The sequence below is a fragment of the Amblyomma maculatum genome, chromosome 6, assembly GCF_055883805.1.
Source record: "Amblyomma maculatum isolate TAMU_Amacu chromosome 6, ASM5588380v1, whole genome shotgun sequence".
NCBI lineage: Eukaryota > Metazoa > Arthropoda > Arachnida > Ixodida > Ixodidae > Amblyomma > Amblyomma maculatum.
Genome location: NC_139349.1, coordinates 12,825,775 through 12,842,997, shown reverse-complemented (window position 1 = coordinate 12,842,997; position 17,223 = coordinate 12,825,775). Strand labels below are relative to the sequence as shown.

Genomic DNA, 17,223 nt, shown 5'->3' with positions numbered 1-17,223 from the left:
AAAAAAAAAAAAAAAACATGCAATGGGAGTGAAATTAAAAAGTCGCGGCGATCAGCTAGCACATGTAGCAGCCTAGCTTTAGTTCCAGGAATGTAGACCTTTCCACGAATACACAGGTCCACTGCCTTTCTGGTTTCTGCAGAGAAAATTGGTTGCAGAATTCCATGGGTCCATGTTCAAGTGACACCACAGAATCCTGCAACAAATTCTCCCCATAGAGCCCACAGAGTGAGTTCATATCCATAGAAAGTAAACAGAGATATGCGCACATGGTGACAAGTCTGCGAGAACGAAACGTGCACTCACGCGTGTACTCGGCCCCGGCTGAGTCGGACTGGTTGGCCAGCGAGAGCTCGACTTTGATGTTGTTCTCCTCCCAAGCAGCTGATTCGTACGTCTCGTTGCCCATCGTTCGCGTGAAGAGTCGGCGATTCTTGATCACGTGACCACGCACCACCTGCGCACAATAGGCAGTGAAGGTGGGGGCAGCAGCCGAGGCGGAAAGCACCGCGACCAGTACGCATGCGCCCTTGTACTTTTGCAATGCTCTCTGCCATTCGCGCTTTGCGAAGACACTCGCTTCGGCAAGTCGCAGCCATGCGTTCCCGCGGCTCCTTTCGCCGCAACACAAATTCACGCGTGCGAAGTGAGCGCGGAAATGGAAGGTGACTTTTTTCGAAGTGCTACGATGAGTGACAGTGACCACCACGGAGTTTTACATTCATGCAGACAGCATTCACTGCAGCAAAGGAAGCAAACATGGCTCACGTATTTGTCGATTTCGACTCGGGTGCGCTTGGTCGGGTCAGCGTCGTCGACGGGCACGAAGAACGTGTGCATGCCGTCTTCCGTGAAAAGGCTCTGCTCGTACGTCATCTGGACGCGCGAGTGGAAGAACCTGCGGAGCGAGTGGAAGAACCCGGTATGACGTGTAAACGTCACACTTATACAAAGGCGAAAATGGCACGTCCAGGCCCCCACAAATCAAAACCATGCATTAGCGAGACTACGGAGCCCGTATATGACAACTCGTTTTCGTTTTTGCTCTGTCTGCATCGAGAATGTAAGAGTGACTGCGTCTGCAGAGCTCGCTCAAGCGCAAATGTTACACGTATGAGCCATCGGACATAGCTAATTCGCCTTGTTTTTTCACTATGAGAAAGCGAGTGCTTCTCCTCGATGTGACATTCACGACATCGACAGCGTTGTGTGCTGCGAAGTGCTCTTCTTTAGTCGCATATGGACGTCATAGATATATCGCTAGCCCCATGCAAGGCACAGAGGCGATAGTACACCTGCGTTTTCTCCGCGGTGATATACACTCTTACACCGTGGTTCTCTCTAAACATATTTAAGGTCCCGAAATTCGTCGGCCTCCGTGACCTAATTCATCCCTATCACCTCTCCTCATATAACTCGTTCTCTTCCAGATACTACGGTAGCTTGATACCCATTCATTGTACACACGTGGCATTGGTGGGTTTTCGGTCACGACACAGCACGCTGACAATAAACAACCACTTATGTCCTCTGGAAAGACTGATCCAAGTCGTCACAAAGCCAGACCTACGCGTGAGCGAGGAGCGGTGGCTACTCACACGAGCCTTTGGTTGAGGTTGTAGATGGAGGGCTGGTTAAGGAACTCGAAGGCATTGGGCGTCACTCCGCTGGTCGGGATGAACGCCTCGAGCACGTCGTCAATCACGTACAGCTTCTGCTTGTACTGCTCGAAGGTCAACTCGCGCCTCCGGATCACCTTGGCGTTATTGACGTAGAAGAACTGTGCGCCAAAAAAAAAGTGCAGTCCGGCCATAAGACTTGGGAGTATTCTGACGTAGCTCTCAAATCGGACATGTATGTGCGGGCTAGCCTGTCCACGACCTCGCTTGTACGGCAACAACAACACTCACTACTATCAAAAAGGAGCTGTACTCATTAGCAGTTTCAAAATGAGCAAATATAGGTTTAATAGCAGCAAGGAGTGAGCGCGTATTGGTACGCAGCTTCGAACTGCTAGTCCGCATCTCTGTCGCGTGATGCATGTTCTTTTCGCACCTTTCTCACAACTGTCTGTGGAATTAACGTACGTCCAGGTGCTCTTTAAAGGATAATGCCTTATATACTCCCGGGTAACCTTTTCTGGCTACGCTACCAAGGCTTCGGGGCCGGAGCTTCAATCACGGTATTACACCACATAGTTCTGGCATATCTGGCTTCAGTTATGGTTTTGGCTTCAGTTCAATCTTTGCTTGAAACTATAGTTTTCGAGCCGCCAACGACGCACACATGAATTTCTTTAGCATACTTAAGGCCTAAGTGAACGTAAATCCGTCGGTTAATGAATATCACGTATTGAGACGTTGCCTTTCGCGCATTGCAAAATGCCGGCAGAAGCAGCAGAAGCAACGGACGTACTCTTCGGGAGATTCCAGACAGATGGCTCAGCAATCCCGCTTACTGAACGTAATGCACTGATTTGAAAATGCAATACACTATAGCGTTGTACTGGCTTGTGTTGTAGTACAATCGCGATGTAATAATAACGTGAATATTTCCCTAATGGTACAATATTCCAGACCACGATACGCGACATTTATCGATGAACTAAATACTGCTGCGAAGTGAGATGATGCATTTTGGCTGTGTAGGTTTCGATGCATAGCCAGAAAAAAGTTTTATAGGTGCACTTGCTGCATCGATAACAAGGGTGGACTTGCGTAAGAAGAATTCGTGCATCAATGATACGGCTGCCGCTTAAAGATGTTCGCATTTCCTCGTACGGGACAGGCAAGGTGGAATGAAGATGACATAGCCACGAAGGAGGTATAGGGAAGTTGTCTTTTCAGCTTCGACGCGACTTAACGCAGCGCGCAATACACTGCGCAGATATCTGCGTGGGCGCACATCCGAGCCCTCAAGCAGACAGGCCTAGCCATATTCGTTGAGTGTGCGAGATCAGCGCTTGCAAGAACCGAGAGAATTGGCGCAAGGCGCTGGTTATAGCACTCTCGAACGTAAGCTGCTTGGCAATATTTCCGAATCCCACATTGCTAGCAAGCCAACTGGCTTGTGTGAAACATATGTCCCACCATTTCAGTCGTACACTTTCCTCCGACTTCAGCGCGCTTGTGGATGTTTTTTTCTGCGCACATTGAGCAGCGCTACACGCGACTAATACCCTCTACAGAGTGGCTGGTGGTCAGTGGCAAGGCATGAAGAGTCTGCATATCGCATACATTGGGTGTGTACGTAGAAAGACTACAATGCTAACCGTTAACTCGTGATCCTTTCGCCCAGGAACCCTCTCCGCCCGCCTTTTCCGAACTACCCTGTACGTCAGTGCCGAGGTAGGCTGTTCGGTGGCGGCAATAGGAAAGGTGGAGAACAGATAAAGGAGTAATTGACAATGAATTTCAGAACAAGGAAGACATACTTTCAACGCTCCCGGAAATAGCATGAAATCGGTTGCTGTTACTTAACCGGTTGATTGTTGGCATTCATTTATTCAACTTTAATGCTATTCGTGACGCTGTGCGTAATTGGTAAAAAAACAAAACAAAACAAAACAAACGCCGAGGATATTCATTTTTACCTGTCCGGGCCAATTGACACAACTCACACAAAGCCTAGCGATAAAAGCACGCCGTCAGTCACCGGTGTACGTATCTGTTCAGTTGCACAATTTATTGCCTCTCAATTATAATAGATGACAGCAGTCATTTCGATTTGTGTTCAGCATCTACAAATTAAGGGGCTCTGGAAGACGATTCAGAAGCCCTGTACCCGATTCAATGGTTCTGATTACGAATGGTACTATTAATATAAAAGAGGAACAAGTGGCTTAATCATTATGTATGTACACACAGTGTGTTGCCTTGAGCCGTGTTCAAAAGGCTCACTTCTAGAAACGAATGCAATTACTCTGCTCATTTTCTATATGAAGAGATTCAATGCTGCGACGTTGCCAGAATACTTATAGGAGCTGATTTATTAATGCAATCCAGATTTATTTTTCCTTAGTTTTTGCAAGTGCTTCCTTGCTTTTTTTTTTAGGTACTCGCGAAGAGCGGCCATCTGCTGAGATATATTAACCCCTCCAAGAATGTATAATTTCAGGAACTGGAGAAGAAAAACCTTGCCTGTTTAAAGGTGTCATAGAAAAAACGCCCTAATCCAGCGCTTCTAGTTGTCAGCAACACGGACACCCTGTGACTACACCGTAATTTCTTGTGAGGCGCTATTCTTGCGTCGAGAGAAGCAGCCATATACGTTTTTTTTTTTTTTTCCCTCTCTAGATACTACCTGTTTAGATTCTTATTGAAATAGAAGTCTAGTTGTTGCCTGTGCAGTGTGAGCCAACGTCATTACTCGCTGGCGGGCGGAACCTCCGCTCGAAAACAGAAACACCGAGCCTGTGAAACGAGGTGGTTCAAACTGTAGCCGGTGACAAGCGAGACCACCAAACAAAGGTCCTTAAATGTTCAGCAAAGGTGAGGCATGCGCATGTTCACCGCCGGGTGGCTAGAAAATATTACTTGGTACCCATTAGGCCGAAATAACCATTGCCAGCAATATTCCGCACCATGCGTGGACTAGTTTAGTTTGGTATCTAGCTAAAGAAAAAAAAAAGAGAAAAAAAGAGTAAAGAGAAACCACTGAGATAAACAGTGCTTGACCGGAAAACAACTAGTGGTTTGAAAAGGTTGTCCCTCTGACGCCGTCCAATTAATTATGCCACGTAGAGCGCGCCGGGACTCGTAAACACTGCCTCGCACTGGTGCAGCTGAGGCAAATAGATGCAAAGTATTCAGGTCAAGGCACATTCGGGTCAAAGATAAAAAAAAAATGGGGGATGCCTTATCTGCACAGACCCGTCTACGTGTACGGTTCCATTACCCTGTCACGCGCTCGGGTGAGGTAGAGGTGCGGAGAGCCCTTGGCGATAGTTGGCACCGACGAAGGCAGGTTGTCCTCCGCCAAGTTGAGCGACCCTGAAAATGGGAAAAGGACCAGGAAAAATTAGATGCTCCGGCCATAAAACGTATTTGCATGTTCTATCTTCACACTTTACTCTAAGCTCGGCAAGCCCATTTGCCGATTCCAACCAAGGGCTGCTCGCGATTGCAATGTGATAACAGTCGACACACGATGCGTTTCCATAGTACTACACAGTACACGAAGATCTGCCTGGTGGATGACCTTTCAACGGTCTATCATTCTCTTTTGTATGCATTGCGACCTTCACACGCCTGCAATTGTAATCACGTCGAAGGGGCAAAGCATCGGTACGCCTTATGTCTTTCCCTGCAGCAACATGTCCAAAAACTGCATCCAACATTGGCCCTGCGTTGCCATCAGGCCAAAGTGGAGCTAAGTACAACATTGGCTCCATTCGATGTATGGTAAAAATTGGATCAATTTTAAACCAGTGTCGACGCATATTGCATAAGTATGTAAACTGTGCAGCTGCGGCGAGCATGTAATAATGGGCTGAATGTACAAGTTACATTCGCAATCCTTAGACGTTTTAGCAAACCTGGCATGTGTACCTTTAACTTTGCGTTAAAAAAAAAAAAAAAAAAAAAAAAAACCATTGTATTCTATTGCAATATACTACCGCGAAACCTTGAAAACTATTGTTTTTTAACAGCCGCCATCATGCGGCCTTATCACTGTGATTCTGGCACGCGTATCAATTCTGTATCCCGTGTTTGTTCATGCTCGTTGTCGCGATACGACGCGTTATTATTTTCTTTGTCGCGAACGGTGCGCCGAATCTGTCTCGAAGATTCCGATCACTTGCGTATGTTTCTGCAATGTTCCAGGTTGTGCTAGTAGCATTGCGACGTTATCTAGATTGTTCTGAGCAGCCTTTAAATTTAGCGTTGACGAGTGTTACGGGCATTTTTCGTTCGACGATCGACGAGCACGTTTGTTGCTATCACCGCCACCGAGTTGCTTAGTTGTTTTGCGGGCGCAAGTCAACTCAATAAAGAGTTAAGTTCAGTACCATCAAGCCTGTGTCTTCATTAGTGTCTACGGCGTTGTCACCACTACGTGACAATACTGTATTGTAATGCTAATACGCTGAAAACTTAGCGCACACTATTCATACAGAAAAATAAGGTAATATCCTCGATTCAAGAGGTTAGGCGCATGTACACGTATACCCATACTGTGCATTGCCATTGTCTATACGCAATGGTGCGTCTTTGCAGCAGTATATAAAGTGGCAAACATGCTTGTTAGATATGTAGTTTGCGCGTTTTATGTATCTCTGTACAAAACCCTAAATGTAGAGCTTTTCTTCCCATAACACGAACGCATGGTTTTATCCTCCTATCAACAGTGAATCAAAGCACCAGACACAGTGATAAAATTCAGGCGATGTTATTAGATGCACCTCTACCTCTGTGCACGCTCATTTTGCGCCAGTAGAATAGACTCGAATGAAAAACGTATCTGCATAAGCCGTTAAAATATTTTAAAATCAGAAAAAAAAAACGAAAAAAAAATGTTGACGAAAAGACTTATTCTTCAAATCATAAGGAGTAATAAAACAACGCTGGAAACACGAAAGCATGAAACCGCAATTATTCACGTTTCTTGTTTATTTATTTTTTTGCGGCTCGTTTTCACTTGTGATTCCATCAGAGTTCGAAATTCCTCGCAAAACTGCAGGACTTTTCGTACTTAAGCCCCTATGATTGCAATGCAGTTCTGATGAAACTTGTACGGTTTCAAAATCAATAGCAAGTAGCAACATTTGGGCTTAGTCTTGGAGCACGAACCAGCAGTTACCGACTGCGCGTAAATTGATGCTGCTCTGCACTTCTTCGTACGCGACGAGCTGGAACGAACGAATTACACGAAACAGGTTCCGAAACTTAAGCTGGATTGATTCATTTCTGGAAGTGATCTGTGGCAAAACCTGCTAAACAAATTAATAGGTAAATGATTATATTTTCTCTGTCTCTCTTTCCAGCTTGTGATTTGGAGAAAAATCCACAGTCCCTGTCTTGGCCGGGGCTTGATTAGAGCGCGTGACTATCCGAGTTCTATCCAAATTATATAGCATAAAGAAAGCAGCTGAAGCCACTTCGGCGAACTTGGAGCTCTTTTCGTCTTGATTTCTTTACGCTTGAAATTAAGGCGCAGAACATAAAAGTGCAAGACTCTAGAACAAAAGTGGACTTCTTCAATTTGCCAATTCGTATTTTTTTACGCTCCTACAAAGTGTTGATATTAGCTTTAATAAGCACTCTATTTCGCTTGGAGATATTATTTGATTCGAGTTGCGAAATGAGTTACTGACCACCATACAAATTACCGCATTTTCAGCAAAGAGCAAGACTCTTGAGGCTATGCACTTGACTACATGTGTTTGCTATTTTCAAGCGCTTATGCTTGTTCAAATAACCTAGCTTCCTAATTCAATAAAAGTACCACTCAGGTGCTCAATAAAAGTACGCGGAAGCCCGCTCTATTACAGTAAAGGCGTCTCAGCCTTCGGAAACCGTTCCATTGTCTGTCGCGCCACTGTTAGCAAAATCGCGAGCGATCATTCTCCTTTGTCACTTTAGAAGCTGCCCAGAGCAGTCAACCGCGGTGCGACAATCGGCCAATCAATCCAACACGAGAACAATCGAGTCGCATTCTATTACCTTCAGTTCAGTGCAGCGCTGCGGAAAGAGCGCGCGCGACCGCCATGTAGCGTGGACTCTGGCAGAGCTTGCAAGTTTCTCAAAATTACTTTACTGTAAGGAGGCCGCCACCTTCTACGCACTTCTATAACGGAGCACTTTATCTATCAGAGCAACGCCTTCGCGCGCCTCTGTCTATATGGCTTAGCAAGTGCTTGGCCGAAAACGAGAATTTCGCTTCAAAAACCTAGCTATGCCGCCATATGCTTCCCTGGGCGAAGATAAAATTTACCTGCATGGCTGATCCCTCATTTTAATAAACTTCTTTTAGGTAAATCTTTTCCATTAGGCACGTATTAACGTTAGGACAGTCGATCGTCACGCGCTGCTAAAGACGTCTTCCGTTGGGGCATGTTTTACACGTCGCTTCCAGTAACGAAAGCACATCTGTAAGGCGTTTTTTGTTCGTGAATTCGGCTACGCGTATGAAACGCATACCGCTGTGCTGTCGAAAATGCCCTATACTGCCATGGGTTTTTATACCACCCGCTTCGTATGCCCGAAAAAAAAAAAAAAAAAAAAAGAAAAAGAAAAACGTTTCATGTGGGTTGGGATTCAGATGTTTGCGCAGAAAGAATCGATTTCTCAAAACGGAATCTACGCTTTCGACCAATCCTTAGCCCAACCCCACAAAATTCACTATTCTCGGCCTTTCAGCTGCGGCTAAAACAGAGCAGCATCCCTTTAGCATTAAGGGAAAGTGTAAATTTGTACGGCATCTGTGACGTACTAGCTAAGAATAAAGAGGCCATACAGTCCAGAAAATAGATGACCTAGACAAGAAAAGAAGAAAGGTCGGCTTGAAAATCAATATGCAGAAGACTAAGGTAATGTTCAACAGCCTCGGGAAGGAGCAGCAGTTTACGTTAGGTAGCGAAGCACTTGAAGTAGTAGGCGAATATGTCTTAGGACAGGTATGTAACCGCAGATCCCGACCATGAAAGGGAATAACAAGGAGAATAGGCCTGGGATAGAGCGCATTTGGCAAGCACTCGCAGGTTATAACCAGCAGCTTACCGCTATGCTCAAGAATAAAGTATACAATAACTTCATCTTGCATGTAATCCCCTATGGGGCTGGAACATGGAGGTTAACAAAGGGGTTCTACTTAAGTTGAGGACAACGCAGACAGCTATGGAACGATAAATGGTAGGGGTGCAGAGTGGGTCAGAGAAATAACTGAAGTTACTGACATTCTACGGGAAATCAAGAAGAAGAAATGGGCATGAGAAGGACATGTAGTGCGAAGAGAGGATAAGCGATGGCCGCTTAGGGTAACAAACTGGATTCGAAGGGAATCGAACTGTAGCAGGGGGCGGCAGAAAGTTAGGTGGGCGGATGAGATCAAGAAGTTCGCAGGGGTCAAGTGGATGCAGCTAGCACAGGACAGGGTTAGTTGGAGGAATATGGGAGGGGCCTTCGCTCTGCAGTGGGTATAGTCACGCTGATGATGATGATGACAGTCCAGCAGCTGCCGCTTTCGTCTCCTTTTGAGAAGAGAACAGTGCAAACGGTTCTCTAAGAGGTCTCACGAAGGGCGGGCGCGATTAATGCAGGGCTCGAATGACTCTGCAGTGGCAGCGTGGCCACGAAGGCAGTGGCCCCCGGACTGCACCGAAACCGCGCGACAGAGCGCTGGCGCCCACGAGTGCCGTGCAGGCTGCGCGTTGCCCTCGGGAGGAAGACAGCGGATCGTGTCGGGGACGGCTCTTCCGACAAAAGGCGCCCTCGGTCCGGTATGCGCTTAGATTTGGAGCGGGCTTGGCATTTCCTGAAGCGTGAGCGCGGAAAGGGCACGCTCCGCGCTTCGTCGCCCTTTGCGGCGGGGTCGCATCAGCGGGGCAGCTCTGGTGCCTAGTCTGGGCCCCGAATGTTCGCCACGAGTGCGAAAGCGACGAAGCGAAGGCCCCAAAATTATTTTGTGACCTAACGCGCTGGAGGTGACATAGGCCGATACCAGTGATGAAAGGAAAAGCAACATAGTAAAAAAACAACAACAAAAAAACCACTTTTATCTTCATCCGAGATCCAACTAAGGCACGAGGCCTAAGAGCTAGACGACGTCGTTAAGGCCGATACGATGTCATGTCCGGAAGAAAAGTCAGGCATGCACGCTTTTTATTATCAGGATCTCAGTGAAAGTTATATTTCGCAGCACCTTAAGGATTCTGAATCCGCGGAAGCAACAATCCATCACGCTCGTTGACACCTGCGTTGTTGCCCCTTGTATCTGCAATACAATATGGACTCTTCCTCTCTAGTGCGTCGAGTATCGCGCTTTTCCACACATCATGTTCTCGCCGCGCCGCATTGCTTTTGTCGTGCTCATACATGCAATGCATTTTTGCCTCGCGTGGGAAAGATAAAACCTCGACCGTGCATCGTAATCAGTTCTCAGCTGTACAGCACTCAATTCTCCCATCATCGCCAGAATCGTTCAGAACTAAGGACAAATAAGTAGACCTACCAACAGTTCGTCCCCACGTATTAATCAACCATGGCTAATTCATAAAAAAAAAAAAAAAAAAAAGGTGAGCTAGGGAGATGACGTGCACGCCACCAAAATCAGAGCTCGTTCTCAGCAGACGTCAGAAAGAGTCGCGATGTCTGAGCCGGAAGGCACAAGTGGAGCTGTGCAATGCTCAGTCAAACCAAAGGGCTGGGACCCATATCTCTAAGATGTGGTCGAGCCGAAACTCGAACGGAGAGCCCAGATAGAATCGCAAGGCTTCCACCTTACAGCAGGTAAGGCTACTAAACGCACCCCTGGAATTATTTATTTGGTATTTTGTAGTCTATAAAAGGTCTGTTCTCGGCTAGAGTGGTACCCTTGGGTTTAGAACACTGTGCTCTATAGATATAGGTCATCTGGAATTTGGCTTCACTGGGACTCCTCACGCGAACTTCCATGAGTTGAGCAGCCATTGTGCTTCCGCCACTATCGGTATAGCGTGAGCGTCATTTCGTCCTTTGAATAGATTAATCGGGAAAAATTGCTGTATGCGAAGCACGCAGCCATTGGATGGCGTTCCAGGTCAGCACAAGAAGATCCCGCTTTGAGTGATGCCCCATGCACAGCCACCGCCATCGACGCGAGGTTGAATGCGTTCGACAGCTCATTCGCAGTGTTCAATGTGGTTTTGCGCTATGCAATGTGGAGCTGGGCGATACGTATACATAGAGCTCTGGAACTACGTACTGTCCAGCAAGCGTGGAGACACCCACACACAAGAGCTAGATTCTAGAGAGGCGAAAGTAGTTCCACTAAGTCTTAGAAGCTAGGTGAGCAGGACACATGTTACCGGAAAACCATCAGCTGTCAACTTCGCTTTTGCAGCTTCCTGCACATAACTCGAGTGCTCTACAGAACTGTGACGATGCCTTGACATCGTTCGTTTCGTGCAACAGAAAAACGCGTGCTGCACAAAAGACGTGCATTTCTGCACCTTCACCTGCTGGCAGTCCTGAAAACACATGACTAAGGATTGTTTTCCCAGCGTGCGAATTAATGGATTGGCGGGAGCCGGGATAGCGTATTTCGGCTAATGCTTATAAAGCTATGCTGACTGTGTGTACAATAACCCACTTTGAAAATAACCTGCATACTGATATTATTATTATTTTACTCGACATGTTAGAACTTTAGCTCGAGCTCGTCTTTCCGTTAGGAGAACATGACTCCCGCCGAATAACCCGTCCTCACATAACGCTTGGACGCAGGGGCCAAACCATACCTCCCTCCTCGACCCCATTAGATCGGTCAGCCCTGAGGCAATAAACAACGTCTTAAAATTTATTCTACAAGACTAACACCACTAGTTTGCCTCATCCCATTCGTCTTCCCGTTAGGAGAACATGCTTCGTTGGAGGCAACCTGTGTGCAAATTTCACACGGTGCAAGAAGCGGCTTTTACTGCAGGAGCATCAGTACTTATAGGAGAACCCATTCGTCTTCCCGTTAGGAGAACATGCTTCGTTGGAGGCCACCTGTGTGCGGCTTTTACTGCAGGAGCATCAGTACTTATAGGAGAACCCATTCGTCTTCCCGTTAGGAGAACATGCTTCGTTGGAGGCCACCTGTGTGCGGCTTTTACTGCAGGAGCATCAGTACTTATAGGAGAACCCATTCGTCTTCCCGTTAGGAGAACATGCTTCGTTGGAGGCCACCTGTGTGCGGCTTTTACTGCAGGAGAATCAGTACTTATAGGAGAACCCATTCGTCTTCCCGTTAGGAGAACATGCTTCGTTGGAGGCAACCTGTGTGCAAATTTCACACGGCGCAAGAAGCGGCTTTTACTGCAGGAGCATCAGTACTTATAGGAGAACCCATTCGTCTTCCCGTTCGGAGAACATGCTTCGTTGGAGGCAACCTGTGTGCAAATTTCACACGGCGCAAGAAGCGGCTTTTACTGCAGGAGCATCAGTACTTATAGGAGAAAATGCCGGCGTCAGTCTGTAGCCTCAAAAAGTGAAACTACTGCTTTATAGAAGTACCAGCCACCTCCACACCTCGCCGCAAAGGGGGCCGCCTCCATCCTCTCACCGTTGCTCTCTATTCAGCTTCCCATTCCAACATCCACCCATACTCCCCCTCTGGAAGCGCAGTCTACCACTAAACCACTCAGCTCTACTCTCCAGAAGCGCCACCTGCCACTAACCCATCTGCTGCTGTCCTTCACAATCGAATTAAAAGAGGCAGTGGAAAAACCAGCTGCCCTCTAAAAGCCACACCTCGACCACGGCACTCTCTGCCAAAGGTCGGGAGAGGAGGCTGTCTCTCCACCCACCATCACACTTGAGCCAGCCACACTCTAGAAAAATTGTGCCATGTGTGAAGACGAGACTTAGAATAAAATTATCGAAGTAATCATCTACGCTAAACCCGTAGAACGAATTCATCACATCTGACTGCTCGCCAAAATGGTCTCGCACGGACGCAGCACGAGTAAGAATTGGCCTGCGCCTCTTGAAGGAACGCTGGGGACTATCTACTCTTTATCCCAAGTAGCGACTGAATCCATGACGCTCCCCGGGTATGTTAATGCTTGTTCAGCAGCGAGAGGCGCATTTACTGCTCAGAAAAAAAAAAAATGATCCTTCAAAATCGAACGTTTTTACGCCAACCCTCGGTTCAAACTCATTATCTTAAGGCCGAAAAGGACTTCGTGTTCATCGTGCCCAAATGTATGCAGGTGCGACACTACAGACTAGTCTCACGAATCTGCGGCAAAACCTTTCTTGACATTTCCGCGGTTTGTTGGCGAAGATGGACGCTGGTGCCGACTACCTCGAGGTTCGCATCGAATACCTGCGCCGCATCACGGCTCTGATACTCTGCTCTCTTATCAAAGGGGCATTGAAGGCAACCCAATGGGATGACTTTTCTGTGTCGATATTGATTGCCGTTTGCTCGGGTGCAAAAGGCGTATTCATAGGCGGAAAAAAATGGGCTTTTTTTTTTCGTTGTGATAACTTTTGCCCCAAGCGAACCCGAGTTTTCCTGGGTGAATATGTGTTAACTACGCTTAAATCCATACAAGATCTGTTTAAATCCGCAAGTCGGCCCAAGAATGTGCAGTCGAGTTCGGCTCTTCTAATTAATCTAAAGCCTATTTACCTACACCTAGACAGATGGCTACACGCTTTTTGTTTATTCTTTGAGTTCATCCGGATGCTTCTGTCCTGCTCACAAATAAGTGTTACACACGCCCACCGCACTTCCTGTTCCACCCGTGAGGCTGTTTGCCTCGAACGAGCGAACCTTTTTCCTCGAGAGTTGTCCTTGAGTGTTATGACTTTCCGACGGGAGTGGCAACAGGCACCCAATCTGACAACAAGGAAGGAGGTCCAGTAGTGTAAAAATACAGCACATATTTTTGCCACTTAGTATATGCTCTGCGTTCGCAACATATATGGGCACCCACACCGGGGAACTTGGTAACCAACACGGGACTCACGTCTGCTCACTTTGTATTGAATGTTAACGGTCAGTACGTGTATGCTAATTGTTAGCATAATCAATTGTAATAATTCCATAATAATGCGATTAGCTCTACATAGCAGAAAACTGTGGTTACAACTGCAGGAATGCCAAAATCACTACCAATTCTGCCGTTTCAGCCCGCGCTGCCGTCCAGCAGCATATACGGTTGTTAGCCACCCGCGCCCTTGGCCATTGCCTCCACACGGTACCATCCCCACTTGGATGACGGTATGACAGTTGTGGGCGGCCTGTGTCGAGGCGGCAGTGACTCACCGACGTGGTAGGTGACCTCGATGGGCTTGTTGGGGTGGCTCTCGCGGAACCTATCGATGGCGTCGTTGGTAGGCGCAAAGCACGTGATGTCTGTACTTTCACTGTACGCCACGAACAGCTTAACCTTCTCGGCCAGCTGGTAGAACTGCGCATGCGTAAAGAGAACAACAGAGTTACGTGAGGTCATGATTATTTATTATTTGCGTGTTTATTTATTCGCTTTTTTACTGATTTGTGCACAAAACACTGCAGCCCGAAGGTCAACCAGGGTGGGCAAGATAACAACAGCAGGAGTAAAAACAAATGCAGGCGTAATGAAAAGAACAAGACCACTGTAACAAAATACTTGAAATGAAAACGAGGAGCACGAAGGCAGCCAGGATAAGAATTCAGGATCGCTCGAAAAGCAGCCTCGATCAACATTAAAACGACGATAGGGTTGGGGAAGGAGGCGGGGAGGGGAGGGGAGGGGGGTTAAGAAACGCTATGCGCAGGTAATGCTTTCATGAGGCAGCCAAGTGCAAGAAAATCTAAAACGCGAAAAAATTCGATAAACAGGTAGTCAGAATTTCGAGGCTTTCAACGTTTCAACGTTCCAGCAGAAAATTAGAAATTTAAAGGGACAAAGAAATAATAAATTTCAGGGATACACGTACCCTTCTACGCTTTAAAAAGGCATAAGCATGCCAAATGTTTGGTGTGGCCCGCCCAACTTTGGAAGTAACCACTGGGTTGACCATAGTCCCATTAGAACTGACACCAATTTTGCTCAAAATCAGACGAAATCATACTCTAGGCGTCCAGAGAACGAATTTTGTGGCCGGCCCACCCTTATTTGGAAGTCATCATTGAAAGGACCATACTCGAATTCGGTCAGATGTGAGTGTTGGTAAAATTTTGACGAGGTCTCAAAAAGTGTGTACACTTTCCGTACACACTTTTGCGGACATCTTCTCCTGACGCTTTTTTTTTTTTTTTTTGCAATATGAGTATATCACGCTCATGCATCAATAACTGAGACGCGAAGAAACACGCACTCTTCAATATGGGCACCATCATTAGCTGCAAATGCTGATATTGTCCACAGAGCAAAATAGAAATTGCTGACGAAAAAGAAATTTAAGCGCGTGATCGATTAGCACCTTTGTGAAATAATTTCTTACTATTGCCTTTAATTGTGTTAACTACCTGTATTTAACTTGTGGCCTCAAATGACACTTTTGCAAGTTCCGCTGGGGCGCCAACATTTTTGCAATATTGTTTTCAGACTTTTCGCGCGGTAAGTATGATCGTGTAATGGCAGCATGAAGTGGGCATTTTACTGCTTAACCTTTTATTATTGCTTTTTTGCACCTCACACAACACAGGTGGTGGTCAAACATGTCCACGTGATACCCACGCATTGGCTTTTACCGACCCCTCCCGAATCGCATCAAAGAACTGCTACCTTCTAAAGCCGTTCACAGCACTTCGCGCACATAAAAAATAACCCTGTTAAAGAGAAGATGTGAGTATCATTTCATTCCAAATCGAGTGTTCCTTCACGCGAGGCAGAATCCGATCAAGAGCGCCGTTCGTTCAATTCAGAATCCCAAATCGACGCTGCGCTGGAAAGTCTCAACGAGCAATAGATGTCATGTTTAAATAATGATCAGTGAGACTCCACTCACGACAGCGCTTTCCTTTACGTGTTCGTTCCATTCTTTACTACAACCAGCTCTCTAGATCGCTTCGTCATGGCACAGTCCAACGCTGAACGAGCCGTGACAAAGTGTTTGAAGCCGCTTTGACACTTGACTGCTCTGGGACCAAGGATCCTGGCACGCTCGCCTCATCAATCAACGACACACGAATCTGCCTGTCTTCTGGTATCCAAGGGATAAGAAGCCCCTCTGCTCTTCCTCACAAGATGTTGCAGCAGCGTGTACTCTGCTATCTCCTCTCTCAACCAAGGCACGAGCATAGAAAATAGTCCCCAGAACATTTCACCAGTATTTGCCAGTTTTTAAACAATTATTGTCGTAATTAGAAAGGTGGTTCTCGCTTTGTCCTTCGAACAGGGAGCACTGAATTCTTTGGTGAAACCAAGAGAAAAAGTCAGAAGGAGCACAGCACTGCCGAGGCCAGCAACGAAGTGGTACGGCGACATTCGCAAACATGGCATCCGCCCAGACGGCTGTCATTGATACATGCAACAGCTGCACAGTGGCTCGCTTCAATTGTCAGTGGTTGAGCGGATAGTTGCCGTATGACTGGTGCGGAGGACTAAGTACAGTGAGCCATTCTGAATGGCTCAGATCGCCCTAGGTCCCACATCTTTGGAAACCACTTGTGCGGCACCTTTTCTAGGTGCGCGCTACGCCTATTCCTTGCTCTCTCTCTCTCTCCTCCATTCTCCTCTTTCATTTTCTCCGTGTCCACCTTCCGCATATGTAAGGGTAGGAAACCAGACCTGAGCACACCCAACCTTCCCGCCTATTTTATCTGCGCATTCTCTCTATGCCCCAAGACGTCGTTCTTGCAAAGCTATGCATATTTTGAGCGGTCAAACGCAGTCAGGTATGAAACGCGACACTTATGACCGCATTGCTGAAGTACGTAAAGATATACAGCTGAAAAGCGTTGCTGTCAAAAACAAAGCATCCTTTCAGGTGTGCGTGCTGTGCAGCACGTAAAGGTTTGCAGAGTTTACTTAAAATCTGAGCTGTCACTTAAAAGATCACAGGAACTGATAGATCTCTAATGTGGATATGATAAATTATTCTTATTTTCTTTAGGAGGTAAAGTACGAATTCTTACCGACCTTTTATACTTAGATGAACACGCTTTTAAATATGAAGATGTATACGAACACAGCAGAGATGTCAGGAACTGTCAGAACAACGTCACCAGCACACCAACAGCTACAAACTAAATAAATGAGTGCTGTGAATGCTGAGTGCGGAATGAGAGGTTTTCATATCTTCATTGTAGCCTGCCTGTCAAATAAAATAAGCCTGCCAGCATACTAGATTTAATGACGAGCATAATTTTCATTGCAGTTTTGTTAAGATATACTTCAGAAGTTTTAACTAGTAATAAACAATTGATGCAAGGTTCACTCGCTATTTTCCGACGAAATACAAGACAAATGCAAAAGAGCGAAATGTCCTCCCTCCCTTTCTCTCTTGAGCTCTTTAGCAGATATGGAACCAAGAAACGTTCGCATGCCAGAACACATAAATCACGCCAAGGTTTGACCGGAATGTTCGTTTCCTGCTCTCA

The 17,223-nt window shown here is 46.5% G+C and overlaps 1 protein-coding gene across 1 annotated transcript in view; it reads right to left on the bottom strand.

The window, feature by feature from the left end:
- The window catches only part of Fas1 (fasciclin 1 Fas1 domain-containing), a 48,929-nt gene that overhangs the window by 18,202 nt on the left and 13,504 nt on the right, over nucleotides 1-17,223 (bottom strand). Inside the window, exons 2-6 of the mRNA XM_084606089.1 lie at nucleotides 13,960-14,104; nucleotides 4,897-4,991; nucleotides 1,599-1,780; nucleotides 769-898; nucleotides 307-457 (exon numbers count right to left, since the gene is read on the bottom strand). Of these exons, the coding sequence (XP_084462215.1) occupies nucleotides 307-457; nucleotides 769-898; nucleotides 1,599-1,780; nucleotides 4,897-4,991; nucleotides 13,960-14,104 (703 nt within the window). The remainder of the gene's footprint in view (nucleotides 1-306; nucleotides 458-768; nucleotides 899-1,598; nucleotides 1,781-4,896; nucleotides 4,992-13,959; nucleotides 14,105-17,223) is intronic.